We start from the raw sequence: 17,643 nt of genomic DNA on the forward strand, positions 1-17,643 counted from the left end.
GACTGCCCACACGCCGTAGTTGGCGTCGGTGAGCATCGGGTACTGGATGGGGATGTTGCGATGCGCCTGCACGTTGGTGTAACACCCCGGTACTCATCTACAGTAATCACACTCTAACGGTTCCATGTCATCGTAATTAATTTTTCTAAACCTCACTTTGATCCAATCCGAGTTCAAATTCAAAGTTTAAAATAAAGTCATATATAATATTTCTTCAAACATGAAAACTACAATGTTCGTTAGGTTGCAAATATTCGCTAACTAAATTCCATGCATTAACCAACATATTTGGAAATATTAAAATACATTAAAAATATTAAAACAGTGCCAAGACAATATTTAAATGCTTATCTAAATTATGAAAAGTCCAAACTATTTTAAAAATAAACTCCCAAACATTTTGTGGCAGTGCATATTATTGCCTAGTAATTATTGAGACAAGTTTCGCATGCAACGAAATTCATTTGGATCAAAATCAAAATACAAAACTGAGGGGAAACTTGTCACAAAAAAAAGAAAGGAAATAGACTAGATGCTATTCACTTAAGGCCCGACAAGCCACAGTGCGGCCTGGCCTGCCCAAGTCGGCCTTTCATCCTCCTCCCGCATCTCTCTGGATGCACGAGACGCGATGGCCGTCCAGAGCGGATGCACCGCACAATGTGCTCCACCGCGATGAGCCCTGTAGCCCTAGCGCGGATAAGATCAACGCCCACACGCGCTGGACAATCCAAAGGATATTTTCCCCCTCTCTCCCTCGCGCTGCTCCATCCTCGACTGCCATGGCCGCCATTGTCGTCATCGGTCGCGTAGCCACCGCACGCCCCTCGCTGCCTCTCTGCGTCCATCAGCTCCGATGGGATCCTCTTCGTCTCCCTCGCCGCAGGACCCGAGCCGGCGAGCACCACTCCTGTCGCCTGCATCATCTTCCCCAACCTCGGCCGCCGCATCTCGCCTTCGACCTACGCATCCCCGACCATCCCCGAGCCTCCTGAGCCGCCCTACGAGTGCGCGGTGAGCTCCTACTCCGATTCCCCGTGACCTCGGCTTCGATCCATGCATTTTTACGCCGTTGTTCAGTGTTCACCATGGACCAAGCTCCTGTGTTCATGCACGCCTTACAAGCTCCCGGCCATGTCCGCGCCCCTCCTGTTCCTTGTGCTGCCTTGCTGCTTGTTGCGTTGGCTGTGTTGCCGCTTGCCACTACTCCTGCTAGCTATTGTTTGCTAGCCGCTGCTCTTGTTGTTGCTGCAGCTGCTGCGTCGCTGCAGCTCTGCTACTACTGCGCTGCTTAGGGCATCTCCAGCCGTTCGGCCCCCCAGGGCGCCTAAATAGAGCGGCCTGGGGGCGTGCCGGCGCTAGTTCGGCCCCTGGGGGCGACCTAGCTCCCAGTCACGCCCCCACGCGCCGGCCCCAGGATGCGGGAAATTTAAACTTGGTCGTTCCCGCTCTCAAAAGACGCCGCAAATCCGGCGATCGGACGTAGTCTGGCGTTACAAAAAACAGAGCGCCGCCGCCGCAAGTTTGCGTGCGTAATGATTCACTCGGCGGGGTCGGCTCCAGGCGTTGGCAGAGTCGGCGTGCGCGGGCTCGGCGGTGTCGGAGCTGCTTCGGTGCTGGGCTGTGTCGGCGCGGCTTCGGCACTGCTGGGCGGCGATGTAGAGGCGTTGTTCGGGTTTGGCGTCCGTGTGGTCGTGGGCGTCGTCGGCGTCGTCGGCGTTGCCGTCGACAGCTCGTTCAGGATGAGGCCGCGCTGCACCAGGTACCACGCCTTGAGCTTCTCGTCGTTGCTCTGGAGCATGTCCGCCCCGCCCATCAGAAAAGCCATGTCGGTGTTCCTCTTCTTCGCGGCGACGTTCGTCCGGAGCAGGTCGAGCTTGATGGCGTTGTTCTTCATCAGCGACGACCACCGCGCCTCGGTCTTCTCTTCGCGTAGGACGGCCCGGGCCTGGGCGTCGGCGAGGCAATGCTCGATGGACTCCTGCACTCGCGCGGTTGCCGCGTCGGCGTTTTTCCCCTTCTTTGCCAATTTGTGGCCGTCCGGCCGCCCCTCTGACGCGTCTGGAGTCGTCGCGTCCGGCTTGTATGTCTCCTTGGCCTTGTCGAGGGCACGTCGGACTTCCGCCCACTTCTCGCACTTGTCAATGTGCTTGTAGACGTGGAGGTGCTTGAAGTTGGCGTCTTGGTTGTCGCCCCGATACATGGCGAACATACGCAGCAGCTGCGCGGAAGGACGAACAGTTGGCGGGCGGCGGGCGTAGACGACGAAGATATGCGGGCGAACGGCGTGCGTACCTGATCCTCAACGCTGGCGCCGCTCTCCGGGCGAGCCGCGACCTCCTCGACGATTCCATGCCATTTGTTGCACGCCAACTGGATACGCCCTCAATGGTTCGCCATCGCCTTGGAGCCGCGCTGCATGTAGACGCCTTTGAAGTAGGGGTCGACGAGCTTCCGCTCGTCGAACTCGGCCTTGATGCGGTCCCAGTACGTCTCCAAGCTCTGGTTCGCGCCGGTGGTCGGGTCGAGGCAGACGACTTTCCATGCTTCGGCGAGGCATTCCTCCTCCTTGGACGTCCACTTGATGCGCGGTTCGCCTGACCTAGCCGCCCGCTTCTTCTTCTTCTGGCGCCCCTTCGTCGGAACAGGAGCCGGCTCCTCCTCCTCCTCCTCGTCCTCCTCCTCCTCCTCGGGTTCCTGCGTGTCCTTGCCGTAGACGTAGCCGAGCTCGGCCTCCATGTCGCCGCTGAGATCCACTACCTCGTCCTGGGTGGCGAACCCGGGAGACGCGGCGGCCGCGGTCGATCCTGTCGCGATGATGTCGTCCATGTCGGCTCCCGTGTAGTCGGCGTCGCCGAGGTGCGAGAAGGGCAGCGGTCCACGGTAGAGATGGGGCGTCGGTGTGGACGCGTAGGCGGCGGGCGGCGAGTAGTTGTATGGAGGGTACTGCACGCCGACGAAGGCGGGCGAGGGCGTGCACGTAGCGGGGTGACCATGAGGGAAGGTCACGTTTGGGTTGAACCCACCGTGCGCGTCGCCGTCGGCGTAGCCGGGCGACGATGAACCCCATGGAGATCCGGCGCCTTGCTGTCCCCAGGGCGCGTACTGGGCGTGGCTGACGACAGGTGGATTCATCCCCGCCTGGTCGAGCGATGAGGAAGACGCCGCCGCGCGCGCCGCGTTGTCGCGGGCCATCTTGGCTATGGCCCTGTTCCGCCTGTCGGCGGTGACTGCTTCGCGCCGCTGAACTTCCACCCTCCACTCGCCGTTCGACAGGCCCGGTGGCTTCGATGGCGGCGCCCTCGGCTTCCTCTGCTTTGGCTGGGCCACGGCGCCAGTCGCGGTTGCCGCCGCGCGCGGCATGGCGGCGACTGGAAGGCGAGCGGGAGGGGGTTTGGCGGGAGAAAGGGAGAGAATGGCGGGAGGAAGGCGAGCGAGCGGGAGAGATGCGAGGGAAAAGCGTCAAGAAACGGCGGGAAAAGGCCCTCGAGTCGGCTCCAGGGCAGGCCCACGCGCCTTTTTCGCTTGTGCCGGCTCCCCAAGCACCCCCCAGGGCGCCGGGTTCGGCCTGGGTCCGTCGGCACCAGTTTTGGCCCGAGCCGGCGAAAAACGAGCTTCTGGAAACGCGACTGGGGCCTTTTTTTGGCGCCGGCGCGGCAAAATCGCCTGAGGAGAGCCTGTTGGGGGCGTGGCTGGAGATGCCCTTACTGTTATCGCTACTTTTGCCAGCCGCCGCCGCTGCTCCGAGTCCGCGCGCTGCGCGTGCCCCAGCCGCACCAGCCCCGCGCACCGGCGTGCGCGCTGCAGGCTGTTGTTCCTGGCCGACACTCGTGCGTGCCCAGCCATGGGAATGGTTGTGCCTATGGCCGGCCTTGTTTGATTACTAGTTGGTTTAGTTTAGGGATATTTTAATGCTAACTTAGTATAGTAGTAGATGACATGTAGGACCCCATTAAATATGTTAGATTTAATTATTTGCTTAGGTAATAGTCTATGACATGTGGGCCACATTTTCCCTTTTGACTAGTCAAATTGACTTGGTCAATTTGGATTAAACTAGATATAATAATTTCAGAAAATAAATTAAACTTTAAAATCAATATAAAATAAACCGTAACTCGGATGGAAAAACTTTATACATGAAAGTTGTTCAGAACGACGAGACGAATCCGAATACGCTGTATGTTCGTTCATCACACATCCCTAGCATAACGAACATGCAACAATCCACCTTCGTTTCATCTGCCCGGAAACGTCAAACATCGGTAATACTTTCCCGGATGTTTTCCCCCTTCATCAGTAGCACCTACTACTATGTTAGGTCACCTCTAACACCGTGTAATGCCATGTTACACTTTGTGATGCTTTGATTTCTCTGTTATTTATTGTGTTCCCCCTCCGTTACTTCTTTCCGGTAGACTCCGAGACTGCCGGTGACCTCCAGTTCGACTACGGAGTTGACGGCCCTTCCTTCTTGCCAGAGCAACCAGGCAAGCCCCCCCTTGATCACCAGATATCGCATATTCTTCTCTATACTGCTTGCATTAGAGTAGTGTAGCATGTTGCTGCTTTCAGTTAATCCTATACTGCTCCATAGCCTGTCCTTGCTACTACTGTTGTTACCTTTACCTGCTATCCTACTGCTTAGTATAGGATGCTAGTGTTCCATCAATGGCCCTACACTCTTGTCCGTCTGCCATGATATACTACTGGGCCGTGATCATTTCGGGAGGTGATCAAGGGCATATACTATATACTTTACATTGTTTCATTACCTGTGATACTGTTCGAAGATGGAGGCTGAAGGGGCAGGTGGCTCCATCCCGGTAGAGGTGGGCCTGGATTCCCGACGGCCCCCGACTGTTACTTTGTGGCGGAGCGACAGGGCATGTTGAGAGCACCTAGGAGAGAGGTGGGCCTGACCCTGGTCGGCGTTCGCGGATACTTAACACGTTTAACGAGATCTTGCTATTTGATCTGAGTCTGGCCACTGGCCTATACGCACTAACCATCTACGCGGGGACAGTTATGGGCACTCGACGTCGTGGTATCAGCCGAAGCCTTCGTGATGTCAGCGACTGAGCGACGCGCGTCGGGTTGGACCGCGTAAGGCAACTTCCTTTGTAATGGAGGTTGCTAGGTCTGCTCTCCGGCCGCCCTCGCAACGTGCAGGTGTGCAATGGGCGATGGGCCCAGACCCCTGCGCCATAGGATTTAGACCGGCGTGCTGACCTCTCTGTTGTGCCTAGGTAGGGCTGCGGCGTGTTGATATTCCGAGGCCGGGCATGACCCAGAAAAGTGTGTCCGGACAAAGGGGATCGAGCGTGTTGGGAAATGTGGTGCACCCCTGCAGGAAAGTTGATCTATTTGAATAGCAGTGTCCCTCGGTAAAAGGACGACCCGGAGTTGTACCTTGCCTTATGACAACTAGAACCAGATACTTAATAAAACACACCCTTCCAAGTGCCAGATACAAACGGTGATCGCTCTCTCACAGGGCGACGAGGGGAGGACCATCAATTAGGATTATGCTATGCGATACTACTTGGTGAACTTACCATCTACTCTCTTCTATATTCTGCAAGATGGAGGTGGCCAGAAGCGTAGTCTTCGACAGGACTAGATATCCCCCTCTTATTCCGGCTTTCTGCAGTTCAGTCCACATATGATACCCTTAATCCATTTGATACCAATGCATACATATGTAGTGTAGCTCCTTGCTTGCAAGTACTTTGGATGAGTACTCACGGTTGCTTTGCTCCCTCTTTTCCCCCTTTCTATATTCGATTGCTGCGACCAGACGTTGGAGCCTAGGAGCCAGACGCCACTGTCGATGACGACTACTACTACTCGGGAGATGCCTACTGCTACGTGTAGCCCGCTGACGACGACCATGAGTAGTTTAGGAGGATCCCAGGCAGGAGGCCTGCGCCTCTTTCGATCTGTATCCCAGTTTGTGCTAGCCTTCTTAGGACAAACTTTTTTAACTTATGTCTGTACTCAGATATTGTTGCTTCCGCTGACTCGTCTATGATCGAGCTCTTGTATTCGAGCCTTCGAGGCCCCTGGCTTGTAATATGATGCTTGTATGACTTATTTTATTTATAGAGTTGTGTTGTGATATCTTTCCGTGAGTCCCTGATCTTGATCGTACACGTTTGTGTGTATGATTAGTGTACGATTGAATCGGGGGCGTCACAGTTGACGCCGCCCGTTCCGCTACCGCTGGTCGCTGACTTACCGCTCTTTTTCACCTTGTCGCCGTTCTTATTCGCCTTGGAACCGCCGTTGCCAGACTTGTTCCTCTTGAAACCGCCGTTGTCGAACTTGACTGACTCAGCGTCATTGTTCGTCATCATAGGTCGTCGAGGCTCTAGATACCGATTGTTGGGTTTTGATCTCTAGATCAGATCACCTAGGATCGTACGTGTCTGTGCTAAGCTAGCACACAGCCAGGAAGCTGGATTGATCCTTGCTCCTGTACACGTGAAACTATAGCTTAGCGATCTCGGCGGAACTCTTGCAGCGACTCCTGTAACCCACGAACGATGAAAATGATCGGAACGAACGTGAGACACAAAACGATGGAGATTTTGTGGATAGCCACAGGGGCGTGTCGCTCCTAGCTTTCTTTGTATTGCTTTTTCTCTTTTCTTGGTGTTCACAAGGGGCTTTACATGGCTATATATAACAGCCAGGACGTACGAGCTAACCTAGTCGGACTGGAGTACTACTCGGAGACAAGTACGAGTACTAATCAGACGTCGTGTTTAACTCTTACATAATGTAAGAATTAATCTAGACGGCGGCGCCAAGAAGAAGAGCTGCAAGAAAGTCAGGACGTGCTACCGGCGCAAATCGTGGGACTACTGGCGCAAGGGCCACCTCGTTGATCTCGATGACTTGTATCATGATGATGGTTCTTGCGCGCCTCCTGAGTTGCCGTCATCGTCATCGGATGTCGGTGCCAGAAGATATGCATTCAAGGACCCTGTTCATGAGCATTGTTCCTGGCCAGCATGTTGTTTACTTCACGTCCAATGTGAAGTTTGATGGCACAAAGGCGTGGATGATCGGTCTTAACATCGCAAAGAAGCTGCTGGAGGTACTTGGACCCTGTTCTGCTAGCTATCTCAACTCTCAAGTGGCCCGACTTCCTTGTCTGTGCGTTTTCCAAATACCTGAATACAACCTCAAACCAAGTTTCCACGTAACATATATATACTCCATGATACAACATATTTTGCATTTTCAAAGCTCTCTACTCTTTATTTCACCTGATTAAATCTGACATCTTTGCTTGATAGTTGTTATACATTAAGGTCTGTATTTTAGCTTTGCAGATCCGCATAGGCACAAGCTCTTACGACATCTCCAACGTAGAGCATTTACATCAATTAAGCGGTGCTAGTTCGGCTCTAGAGATATAATTAATACCTAATCTAAATGCTCTAGAGCGGCGCTTACCGTTTCGGGCGGGAAGCACGGGGGGAGGGGTTTTTGGTGGGGCCGTGTGGTAAGAAGCGGGCTTGGGAGCGTCCAGACTCCCGCAAAGCCCCCTCACGTTTGTCTATTGATTTGCGGAAGAAAGTACGTCCGGACCACACCACAGACTGATACATGCCCACGTTAGATGACTTTCATGATCCGGATAACGTTAGATGGCTTTCGTGATCCGGAGAGTGGTCCAAACGGATACGGGAGGTTTGAGGATAGGCGTTGGAGATGTCCTTAGGCCACCATTCCAACCATGTTGCGGCCAGACTATACTTCTCGGTCATCTTTTCTCTCACACACTTTCCTTCCCACCACTTCTTTCCTTCACAAACATGACAACAATCCAATATTGTGTCATCTTCTTCTCCCAAATTTGGTAGCGGGGGAGCTCATTTTCTTCCTCGTTTTCCCCCTTGGCCCTCTTGTCTTTCCATGGCATCCACCTCCAACCTCGCCACATCTGGCTTGAAGGAAGATGCACAGTTGGACACCGTGGCTCAAGCTTGCGGCGCATCTGAGCTCCCACGTGTTTCATATGATTTCCCTCTCTTTAGAATCACTTTCTTATCCACCATTCTTCCCCTAGTTTAATTCTCTTCTTCCTTCCCCCTTACTTTCTCATCAAAGCACCAACCGTGCAAGCACCACATGTCACTTGCAAAGTAATGTTTTGATGCCACCATGATATCCGAACATAGCTAGTTTAAGGGAGTGTCTTCAACATGCCCCACCCCCGCAAAAAAACATGGTGTTAGCAAAGAGTCCCCGATACCATCAAGAGTTAAAGACCACCACCAAATCCTAAAGACCGTAGGGCACCCATCTAACTCTTACGGCTATACATATAATAAGGTTTCGACATTTACTTGAGAAGTTTTTGCTTGAGCATTTTCTTTTTAGGATTTTTTCCTAGAGAGTTGTGCTTGCTTTCTTGTGTTTTGCAAGGAGTCTTGGATGGTTTGAAACAACCATTCTATATGTTGTTTTAGATGATCTTCTACATGGTTATGGAAGTTGAGGTGGGAGTTTTCTTTTTTTGTTGACTCTATCCAATCTTTACAGACAATTTTTTCCGTGCTATTTTCCTCTTGGGAAATGATATCTATCGAATGTCACATTTCCATCCTCCCCAGCGGACGCGTTTTCCGCTGTTCGTTCTCCCAGCATGGATCTTGGCTCAAAGCTAGATGTCGGGTTAACATTTTGTAATCGTACGATGTGTGCTGAATCCAGCGAACGCCTCCCCAGCCTTATCCCCTCACCCACACAGTCATTTGGTACTATTTCATTTTCCCCACCTCGAGACATCCTCTCCCGATGGTTCCCTGGCGATTCCTGATATCTTATCTAGACGCGTTGTGCGGGGCTGAGGCGCGGTGTGCTAGAGGTGGCGGTGGCAGGTGACATGTGGGGGCGGTTGTGGCTAGGAGGTGCGGTTATGGAGTTGAATCCAGCAGATCTCGGGTAGGTGTCCCGAGGTAGTAGCCTTGATGCGATGGCAACAATGGACACATGCATTTACCCAGGCCCGGGCTCTCTTGAAGAGATAATACCCTACATCTTGCTTTTGGTTGTATTGATTGTGGATGGAGTACAATGTACAACTTGATCTACCACGAGATCGTTGTGTCCCATCTCTAAGATATGTTGAGATTTTCCTATCGACTAGCCCAACCTCGGTTTATAATGTACCGAAGGCTTGGATAACATGAGTCCTAGTCGGCTACTGTCGGTGGAGAGGAGACCTTGTCTTGTATGCCATGTCTTGTGGAATCTTCCTCGTGTGTGTCATGGGCCGCTCCAATTGGCTCGCTAATGAACCGCCACACGGGTCCTCGGCCCGACCTTCCTCGCGCGGGAGATGACATGGTGAGCACCCCCTAGTCGAGGACACCATCACGCGATGGGCTGGAGGTACTCTCGCCGGGAGGACTGGACCTAAGACTTGCCCCGCGGCGAGATGCGCAGCCCCGCTCGTTTCACTCGAACCCCCCTCTCTCGTTCACGCGGCGCGGTGCGGCAACACAGCTTCCCCGAAACTCTCTCTCTGTCGCTTCCGTTGTCGTCCAACCTATCGGAGAATGTGGCAATAGGATTTTCAGAACGATCCTGAGGCCGTGGAGCCGGCAAGGATGAACACCTCGTGCCTGCAGGACAAGGTCTCGGTGAGCAATGCTAGTGAGTTGGAGGTCACCTAGTTGGTCATTCAGGATGAGATCAGATTCTACATCACTGGAGCTCCCCAACGGCGCGGACGAGCTCCACAAACCACAAACTTCTTTTTTCTGAAACTCCAGTTGACATTCTACTGTCACTAGAATGTTTTGTCGAAGATCCTACCGCTGCGAGAAACTTTAGATGACATCCTACTTCATAGACCATTGGCAAATTTTAGATACATTTTGTGATGCACAATAATACTTTTCCCCTTGCAAATTTTGCCATTTTCAATTTTGAGTTACTTTTTTGCCATCTGTTGCAATGTTTTTTCTCTACATATATTGCCCTCTTTTGTGCAATAATCACATGTTAAAACTTCAAATTTTGAAAAACTCCTCAATTTCGATGTCAAACAAGTTGGCACGGTTTCTCTAAAGAAAATTCCTAAAACTGCATGTTTATATGACTAAGGTAGCATCACACTTTTATTTGCTAGACTATGGCAATTTTTATCAATTAGACCATGGTAGGTCTAGTATAGGTAGCATAGCATTTTCATTGTTTAGACTATAGCATTTTTGTTATATGAATGATGTCAATTTTATTAACTAGACAATGGTAGTTTTAGTGTAGATAGCATGTCAATTTTATTATTTAGAGGATGGCATTTTTCCCCATGTACGTACTCACATGTTTGTGTCTCTCTATATGTTGCTATCTTTTGTGTAATACTCACATGTCAAAGCTTAGAATTTTTAAAAACTCCCCAATTGCCGTGTCAAACAAGTTGGCATGATTTCTCTAAAATTTGCCATCTTTTTTCCAATAGAACAAAATTTCTAAAATTGCCATGTTTATATGACTAAAGTAGCATGAAACTTTTATTTTGCTAGACCATGGCGATTTTTATCAATTAGACCACGTTGGTTAGTGTAGGTAGCATGGCATTTTTATTATTTACTGTATGAAATTTTTATCATTTAAAAGATGACAATTTTTTTAATTAGTTTTAGTGTAGGTACCATGGCAAATTATTTTTAGGGGATGGCATTTTTATTATTGAAGCGATGGCAATTTATTTAGGTCGCGTTTTGCGAAACACCCCAGTGTGTTTTTTTATATTTTTGTCTTTATGTAGATAAGCATCTTGTTCATATCACTGTTAAATTAGTGACGATTAATGTAGATTGAAGGGAGTACTACTCATTATTATTGCAAGAAAAAAGATTGCTTTCTATTTTGGGTGAAGTATAATTTTCCCTTTTGACTTGGAGAGGAGAAATCAAACATGCGCACGTGCGTATACACCAACGCCGCCTGCCTCGCGGGAGGCCACCGAGATCCGGCAGCTTCCCCCCTCCTCCTCCCCGCATCGGCCGGCCGCCTCCCGCCGCCCCGATGCTCCTCCGGTCGCCGCCGCGGCGCCTCCACCTGCTCCGCCCGCGCCACCTGCGCGTCCTCTCCCACGCAGCCGCGGCGCTCGCGTCCCCGGCCCCGCCCCCCGCCCCGACCGAGTGGACGGAGGCGCCCGTCGCCTCCGTCCGCGCGGCCACAGCCGACGCCTCCCTCTTCCACGTCTCCCTCGACCTCTCCGCCCACGGGCCCCTCCTCGCCTCCCACGTCGCCGCCGGCCAGTTCCTCCCCTTCCGCCTCCCCTCCGCGCCCTACCCCATCTTCCTCGCCATCTCCTCCCCTCCCCCAGCCTCCTCGGCGTCTCCGCCCAAATCGTTTGACTTCCTCGTCAAGCGCCTCCCCGGCACCCCCTCCGCGCGCCTCTGCGACCTCCAGCCCGGCGACCTCGTACCCGTCGGCGGCAGCGTCGTCGGCCGCGGGTTCGAGGTCTGCAGGATCTCCGACGCCCGCGACGTCCTCGTCTTCGCCACCGGATCCGGGATCAGGTGCCTAACTGCCCCTCTGCTTCTGTACAATCCTTCACTTGTTTCTTACGCATCCATGATATTTGTCAAACCTGCGTCAATTGTATTATAGATGCATCACAATTGTTCAATCTTAGAGCCAATTATCTAGATATTTTCGATCGAAGGGCCACACAGCCCCCATTTTCATTAAGAAAATGGAGCCACGAACAGAGTAACACAGCATTACAAAGAGCCCCCAACATCGATGCAAACACACGCAACAGGGAAGGAAAACGACCTGCATTTCCGGACATCTGTACCACATCTAAGGAATGCAACACCGCACTACATTAGAACAGCAATCTGGCAAAACACCTACAGATCATATGCAAAAACTAGATCACATCCAGGCAACAAAGACTTGGTCCCCAGCCATGGCAATGATATAGATAGCAAACCACTGTAGTACAGTGTTTCATCAGGTTTTTCCCATTTTTGCTTTAAATGCAACGATTGAGTTGCTTGGTAATCACACAATCTGTTTTAGACTACCACATTCCACATGCCACGTGGTTGATGGGTGATGATGACCTTCTCCTTGATTTTATTGTTCTTTCATTTCGATTGGATGAGCATCCATGAATAGTAGTATCTATTTTGTTGAGTTGGATTGTTAGTGCATCTCAAATTCTGCACTCTACATATATTGCACACTGGTCCACCCTTGGTTTAAGCAAACGTTATTGCCATCTCAAATTTATAAGTGATGTGGAAAGTGCATTTTTAGAAGATAGATTTCTTTGTAGTGTGTAAGTCTGCTCATATTATCTTCTTTTTCACATTTATGTGTGGCAGTCCAATCCGGTCACTCATTGAGTCAGGTTTTGGCGAAAATGAGAAGATTGATGTAAACCTCTTTTATGGGGTTAGAAACCTTCAAAGGATGGCTTATCAGGTAGATGTCAGTCTAAAGTTATATTTTATAAGTACAACCTTCTTTATGTAATGGCTGGAGACTCTGCTCTGACAGGAAAGGTTCAGTGACTGGGAATCGAGAGGAATAAAAATTATACCTGTTCTCTCTAGACCAGATGATCAATGGACTGGCCAGCGAGGCTATGTTCAGGTACCGTTATCATTTTTCCTTTTCGGTTCTTCTTAGCTCACCAGGTTCCCTTATACCCTTATTTATTTTGCATTTTCAGAATGCCTTTTCAAGGGCAAAGAAGGTTATAAATCCATCATCGACGGGAGCAATTTTGTGTGGACATAAACAGATGACTGAGGTATATATTCTCATTTCTAACTTTTGTAGCTAATGATACAGGTTGCCAAATCCATCTCCGTTCACGTGTCTCAATGCTTTCTATACGTTAGATGCTGCATATGTTCTGTTATTTTAGACATCCGTACATCAGAAACATACCCTTCTGGCAAATCCATCGTCAGTTTAAACTTTCTCAAGATGAAACTACTTATAAAATAGACACCAGTGTGCAATTGGCTTTTGTGGGCCATACCATTACTGCTCTGGATTTGTTGTTAATACTCTATGTTTGAGGCCACATTTATAGGCTAACAGAGTACCAATACAAGAAATTTGCTGCCCAGACCTAGCAATTGGCTGTACAAATAGAGTAAGAATTGAAGAAAGCTTTGAAACAGAAACCTATATTAATGGTGATTGTTATCATTTAAGAGTGCTAATCCATTTGCCTACTTCTAAAATTGGTGGCTTGTTTCTGTACTCATAGTCTGATCATTCGTCTATCTTAATATTTGCAGGAAATTACTAGAGCTCTTGTTGCTGATGGTATGTCCAAAGATAAAATCTTAACAAACTTCTGAGTTCCACTGGAACACGTTTCTTGCCCTTCTGGCTGTTGTACACTTACTACCAAAATCTAGTGGCACTTGTTTACGGCAAATGTGCGACATAGGATCGCGAAAAAGATACTGCTACGTATTAACAAATAAGGGCAACTCATTTTCCTTCACGCTGCGAGTTGCCCATCAACCATTGGATGTTGATATCCTGATATATTAATCTCAAGCAAGAAGGGCTTTGGAAAATGCTTGGTGGTACCCTGAGACAGTATTTCCCTGGAAGGTGCTGATGTACTTGAAAAGCCCCCTTCCAGAAAAGGGGAAACAAAAGGGGACATAGCTTGTAAGTTAGTAAAACCATTTTTTAGTTTGTATGCCTTTAGATATAATCGGCTGCAAGTATTTGCGCCGTGAAATTTTGGTATATTTGAAGGTTGTAATTTTAATTTTTTTGAATTACCTGGATGTATTTGGAGTCTGTTCTCCCAACTGACAGTGTGCCTGGATGTATGTGGAAACTGCATTCTCCAGTGACGACAAAAAGATTCATGGAAAATGGTTTGTTCTTTGACCCAACTGAAGTTATCTGCCTGCTATATCTTGGATGTGATCAAAGAGAGTTGTGCAGGCTGCAATATGCACCATTTCACTACACTGCAATCCTTTTATTTATTCCTGGCGTGTCCATTTACGTTGATGCAAAGACTTGTCAGGCTTGTCATTAGGCCAACTCCACCGTGCGACCCCAAACGGACGTTCGTTTTGTCCGGTTTTTGTCTCTTTGGGTAGGGATTTGGGGTCATGTCCGGCCCTGTCCTGAGATGCGGTGGCCGTGCGCCCAGCGCGCGGCCGCATCCTTTTGCACCATCCTGTCCGTCAGTGCCAAGAATTGCCCAAATTTGCATTAAAACTAGTTTCGAACCCAAATATTTGTCTGAAAATTAAAAGTTTTACAACCCAATTGAAATTGTCTTTAATAAAATAGTTTTACAACCAAATCGAAATTGTCTTGACTGAACATAAAATAGACAAATACATCTATTGGTTGCCAACGTGCTCCCACACATGCTCAACCAAGTCATTTTGAAGATTCACATGAGTGTGCCAATCACGCATCTCACGGTGGAATTGGGCAAACTGTTCAAATGTGACCGGGTGTTGGTGCAGGGGCTCAATATTTTCACCTTGATAATCAAATCCTTGGTCGAAGATACTCTCATCACGCTCGTCCTCGACGATCATGTTGTGCATGATCACACAAGCAGTCATCACCTCCCAAAGCTTCCCTTCATCCCATGACAGTGCAGGGTTTCGAACGATACCCCACCGGGATTGAAGCACACCAAAAGCACGTTCCACATCCTTTCTAACACTCTCTTGCATTTGGGCAAATCTCTTTCTCTTCTCACTTTGGGGTTTCGAGATTATCTTCACAAAAGTTGACCACTGAGGATATATACCATCTGCTAGATAGTATCCCTTGTTGTAATAGTGGCCGTTGATCTCAAAGTTGACAGGTGGGGAGTGGCCTTCTGCAAGCCTCGCGAAGACTGGAGAACGCTGCAGCACGTTGATATCATTGTGAGAACCTGCCATGCCGAAGAAAGAATGCCATATCCAAAGATCTTGTGATGCCACCGCTTCTAATATGACAGTGCACCCGTTAACATGCCCCTTGTACTGGCCCTGCCAAGCAAATGGACAGTTCTTCCACTCCCAGTGCATACAATCTATGCTGCCAAGCATACCTGGAAATCCTCTAGCTGTGTTGGTCGCCAACAATCTCTCTGTATCAGCGGCAGTTGGCTGCCTCAAGTACTCTGGCCCAAAGACCTCGATCACAGCCTGGCAAAACTTGTACATTGACATCAGACATGTTGTCTCACTCATACGCACATACTCATCCACCAGATCGCCTGGAATTCCATATGCAAGCATGCGGATGGCCGCGGTGCATTTCTGGTACGAGGAGAATCCAAGCTTGCCAAGGGCATCCGTCTTGCACTCGAAGTATGGGTCATGAGCAACCACTCCCTCTCGGATACGATTGAACACATGCCTTGTCATACGAAAACGGCGACGGAATTTATCTGGCCTGAAGAGCGGGGTGTTGGCAAAGTAATCTGCATAGAGCAGGGCGTGGCCTCTCTTCCTGTTGCGGTTCAGGTTGGGAGCACGGCCAGGGACTGACCCCCTGTACCGAGGAAGCTGCCGTTGAATATGGTCGTGAACGACCAGTGCAGCCACCACAAGATCGTCATCATCCGACGACGAATCGTCCGATGAACAAAGGAAGTGATGGAAGAAAAACTCGTCTCCACTGTCCATACCTTTGTTGCCAAAAGGTCGAACACCTTGCGGTCGTGGTGGCGAAGAGGCCGCGATGATCACCTCGACGCAGCAGGGTGGTTGCCGGCCGGCTACAGGACGCTCTGGAGCTCTCGTCGGAATCTGCCTCAGCCGCCGTGGTACGTCGCCGGCAGTCGTGTCCGCTCTGCCACCGGCAAGGACGGCCACGGCCAAACCTCCTCCGATCGACGAACAAAACTACGGCGGAAGCGCGGGCGTGGTGGCGGCCATGTCGACAAGTGGTTTGGTATGGACGGCGGGGGGGGGGGGGGGGGGGCTGCGCGGTGAGGAGGCGGCCGGAGAATAGCGGCGGCGCGGGGCGGGGAGAGAGGGTGAAGCGTTGGGAGCGGAGGGACTGCTAGTGTCCCCGACAGGCGGGCCAGGGGAGGACAAGCGCGCGCGTCCCGCCCGTCCGCGCGGTGTCCGTTTCACCTCAAAACCAGCGCAAGTTTGGGCCGGGGATGGATCGAAAGCGGACACAAAGCGGACAAATGTCCGTTTGCTCCCGCGCGCTGGGCCGCCTTTTTTGTCCCTTTTACCCCAAACGGACGGGGCCGGACAGGATAGGGTCGCGCGGTGGAGTTGGCCTTAGGTGAGCAGCCAACATTGACATATGCACCCTTTCAGGGCTTTTAAGCAAACCAGTTAAATTGCCCTGCAACATTTGACACTGACATATGCACCCTTTCAGGGCTTGCACCCGAATGCTGCCTCTCTACTCCCATTGTCGGGATTTCTTTTTCTTTTTAGAAACATGGTACAAACGCTGACACTTGTATACATGCACGTACGCTTACCCTATGAATCCACACACAAGCCCTATCCCTGGAAGACTATATCGTTAAATCTGGTCGCTATGGACACTTTGTAGTCGATGAAAAGGGCTGTCTCCCACTGAACCGTCAAAATGTGAAATAAGTTCTGTAAAATACGAGCATTCATGCCAAGTCTGAGACTTAATCCCGATGGCTTCACCACAAAAGGCCTAGCCTTACCGGAGATTCCAAACTCCCCTCGAAGGTCACAGCAATTGCTGGAATAAGCTTCACCTGCAACAGAGTTCAGTCGCTCAACCGAACCTGCAGTGATGTCGCCCCGCACCTTGTATGATGTGTTCGTTACAAAGTCACAATGCAAATGGAAAGGGATGGAAGTATGGGAAAATACCCTTTGGAACATGGTGTTAATTACACCTGGTTACACATCTTATTTTTAAAAAAATTCGGAAAAAGTCAAAACGTTTCATAACTTTTTCCCAACAAACTTGAGCTGTCGTTTCAGGCGTGCAAAAATATTCTGCAACGTATACTCTGACAAAATGCTGATAAAAATGACAAATATTCTCTGACAATAGCATGAACTGTTTGGCGTATATAGCGACAAATTTGTCTTTTTTTTACATCGAGAACAACATGGAAGTCATTTCTTTGCGAATGTTTTTAGACGAGTCCAACAATAAATCTACTTTGTTCGCAAGAAGTTTCAGTTTTTTTTGCTTTCTTACAAATTACTATTCTTTTTTTTAAACGGGTGTAATTACTCTCGAGAGCCAAACGTTCCCGTCCCGGAAGTATGCAGTGTGAAGAATAGAAACCATTGTATAGAACGCCGGCCGGGATTGAGCCGACTTTGGAAAGATAGGACACATGCGGCTGGTCTCATCTAGCTACGGCGTGCTTGCTTGTCTACAGGCCAACCAGCCCACGCGGGACGTAAACGGTCTATTTGATTGCCTGGGCTACATCTATTTCTTGGCCCGCATGGAACTAAAAAAAAAGCGAGGGAACAACTGAAATGATCATTTTTTACGAGCCAGACTCGCTTAAGGCATGCATGCCCGTCATGCTGCACGCATTGGGAAGCGTGGGAGATGACGGGATGATGACTCGTAACTCCATCTCCGGTCACTTCCCACAACTATTCACACCACACTTCCTCTCTCTTCCTCACC

At 50.0% G+C, this 17,643-nt stretch overlaps 2 protein-coding genes across 2 annotated transcripts; one reads left to right on the forward strand and one right to left on the reverse strand.

Annotated features, from left to right (window-relative positions):
- Positions 1–11,006: 11,006 nt before the first annotated feature.
- LOC147977765 (fruit protein pKIWI502-like) lies at positions 11,007–13,919 on the forward strand. The gene is made up of 5 exons (XM_087545944.1): positions 11,007–11,555; positions 12,372–12,471; positions 12,547–12,642; positions 12,722–12,802; positions 13,302–13,919. The coding sequence occupies exons 1-5, from the start codon at positions 11,056–11,058 to the stop codon at positions 13,362–13,364; spliced, it is 840 nt and encodes a 279-aa protein (XP_087402070.1). The 5' UTR covers positions 11,007–11,055; the 3' UTR covers positions 13,365–13,919.
- A 123-nt stretch (positions 13,920–14,042) lies between these two features.
- Positions 14,043–15,671, reverse strand: LOC147977766 (uncharacterized). The gene has a single exon (XM_087545943.1). It carries the CDS (start codon positions 15,669–15,671, stop codon positions 14,382–14,384), a length of 1,290 nt encoding a protein of 429 aa, XP_087402069.1. The 3' UTR covers positions 14,043–14,381.
- Positions 15,672–17,643: the final 1,972 nt, after the last annotated feature.

Source organism: Triticum urartu, chromosome 3A, assembly GCF_056163025.1.
Source record: "Triticum urartu cultivar PI428250 chromosome 3A, HENAU_Tu73, whole genome shotgun sequence".
NCBI classification, from domain to species: domain Eukaryota; kingdom Viridiplantae; phylum Streptophyta; class Magnoliopsida; order Poales; family Poaceae; genus Triticum; species Triticum urartu.

Excerpts from the sequence above, each read along its gene's own strand:
- LOC147977766 (XM_087545943.1), bottom strand. The coding sequence starts at position 15,671 with ATGGACAGTGGAGACGAGTTTTTCTTCCATCACTTCCTTTGTTCATCG.
- LOC147977765 (XM_087545944.1), top strand. The coding sequence starts at position 11,056 with ATGCTCCTCCGGTCGCCGCCGCGGCGCCTCCACCTGCTCCGCCCGCGC. Across the intron at positions 11,556-12,371 it reads GCCACCGGATCCGGGATCAG|TCCAATCCGGTCACTCATTG; the intron begins GTGCCTAACTGC and ends TATGTGTGGCAG. Across the intron at positions 12,803-13,301 it reads GACATAAACAGATGACTGAG|GAAATTACTAGAGCTCTTGT; the intron begins GTATATATTCTC and ends TAATATTTGCAG.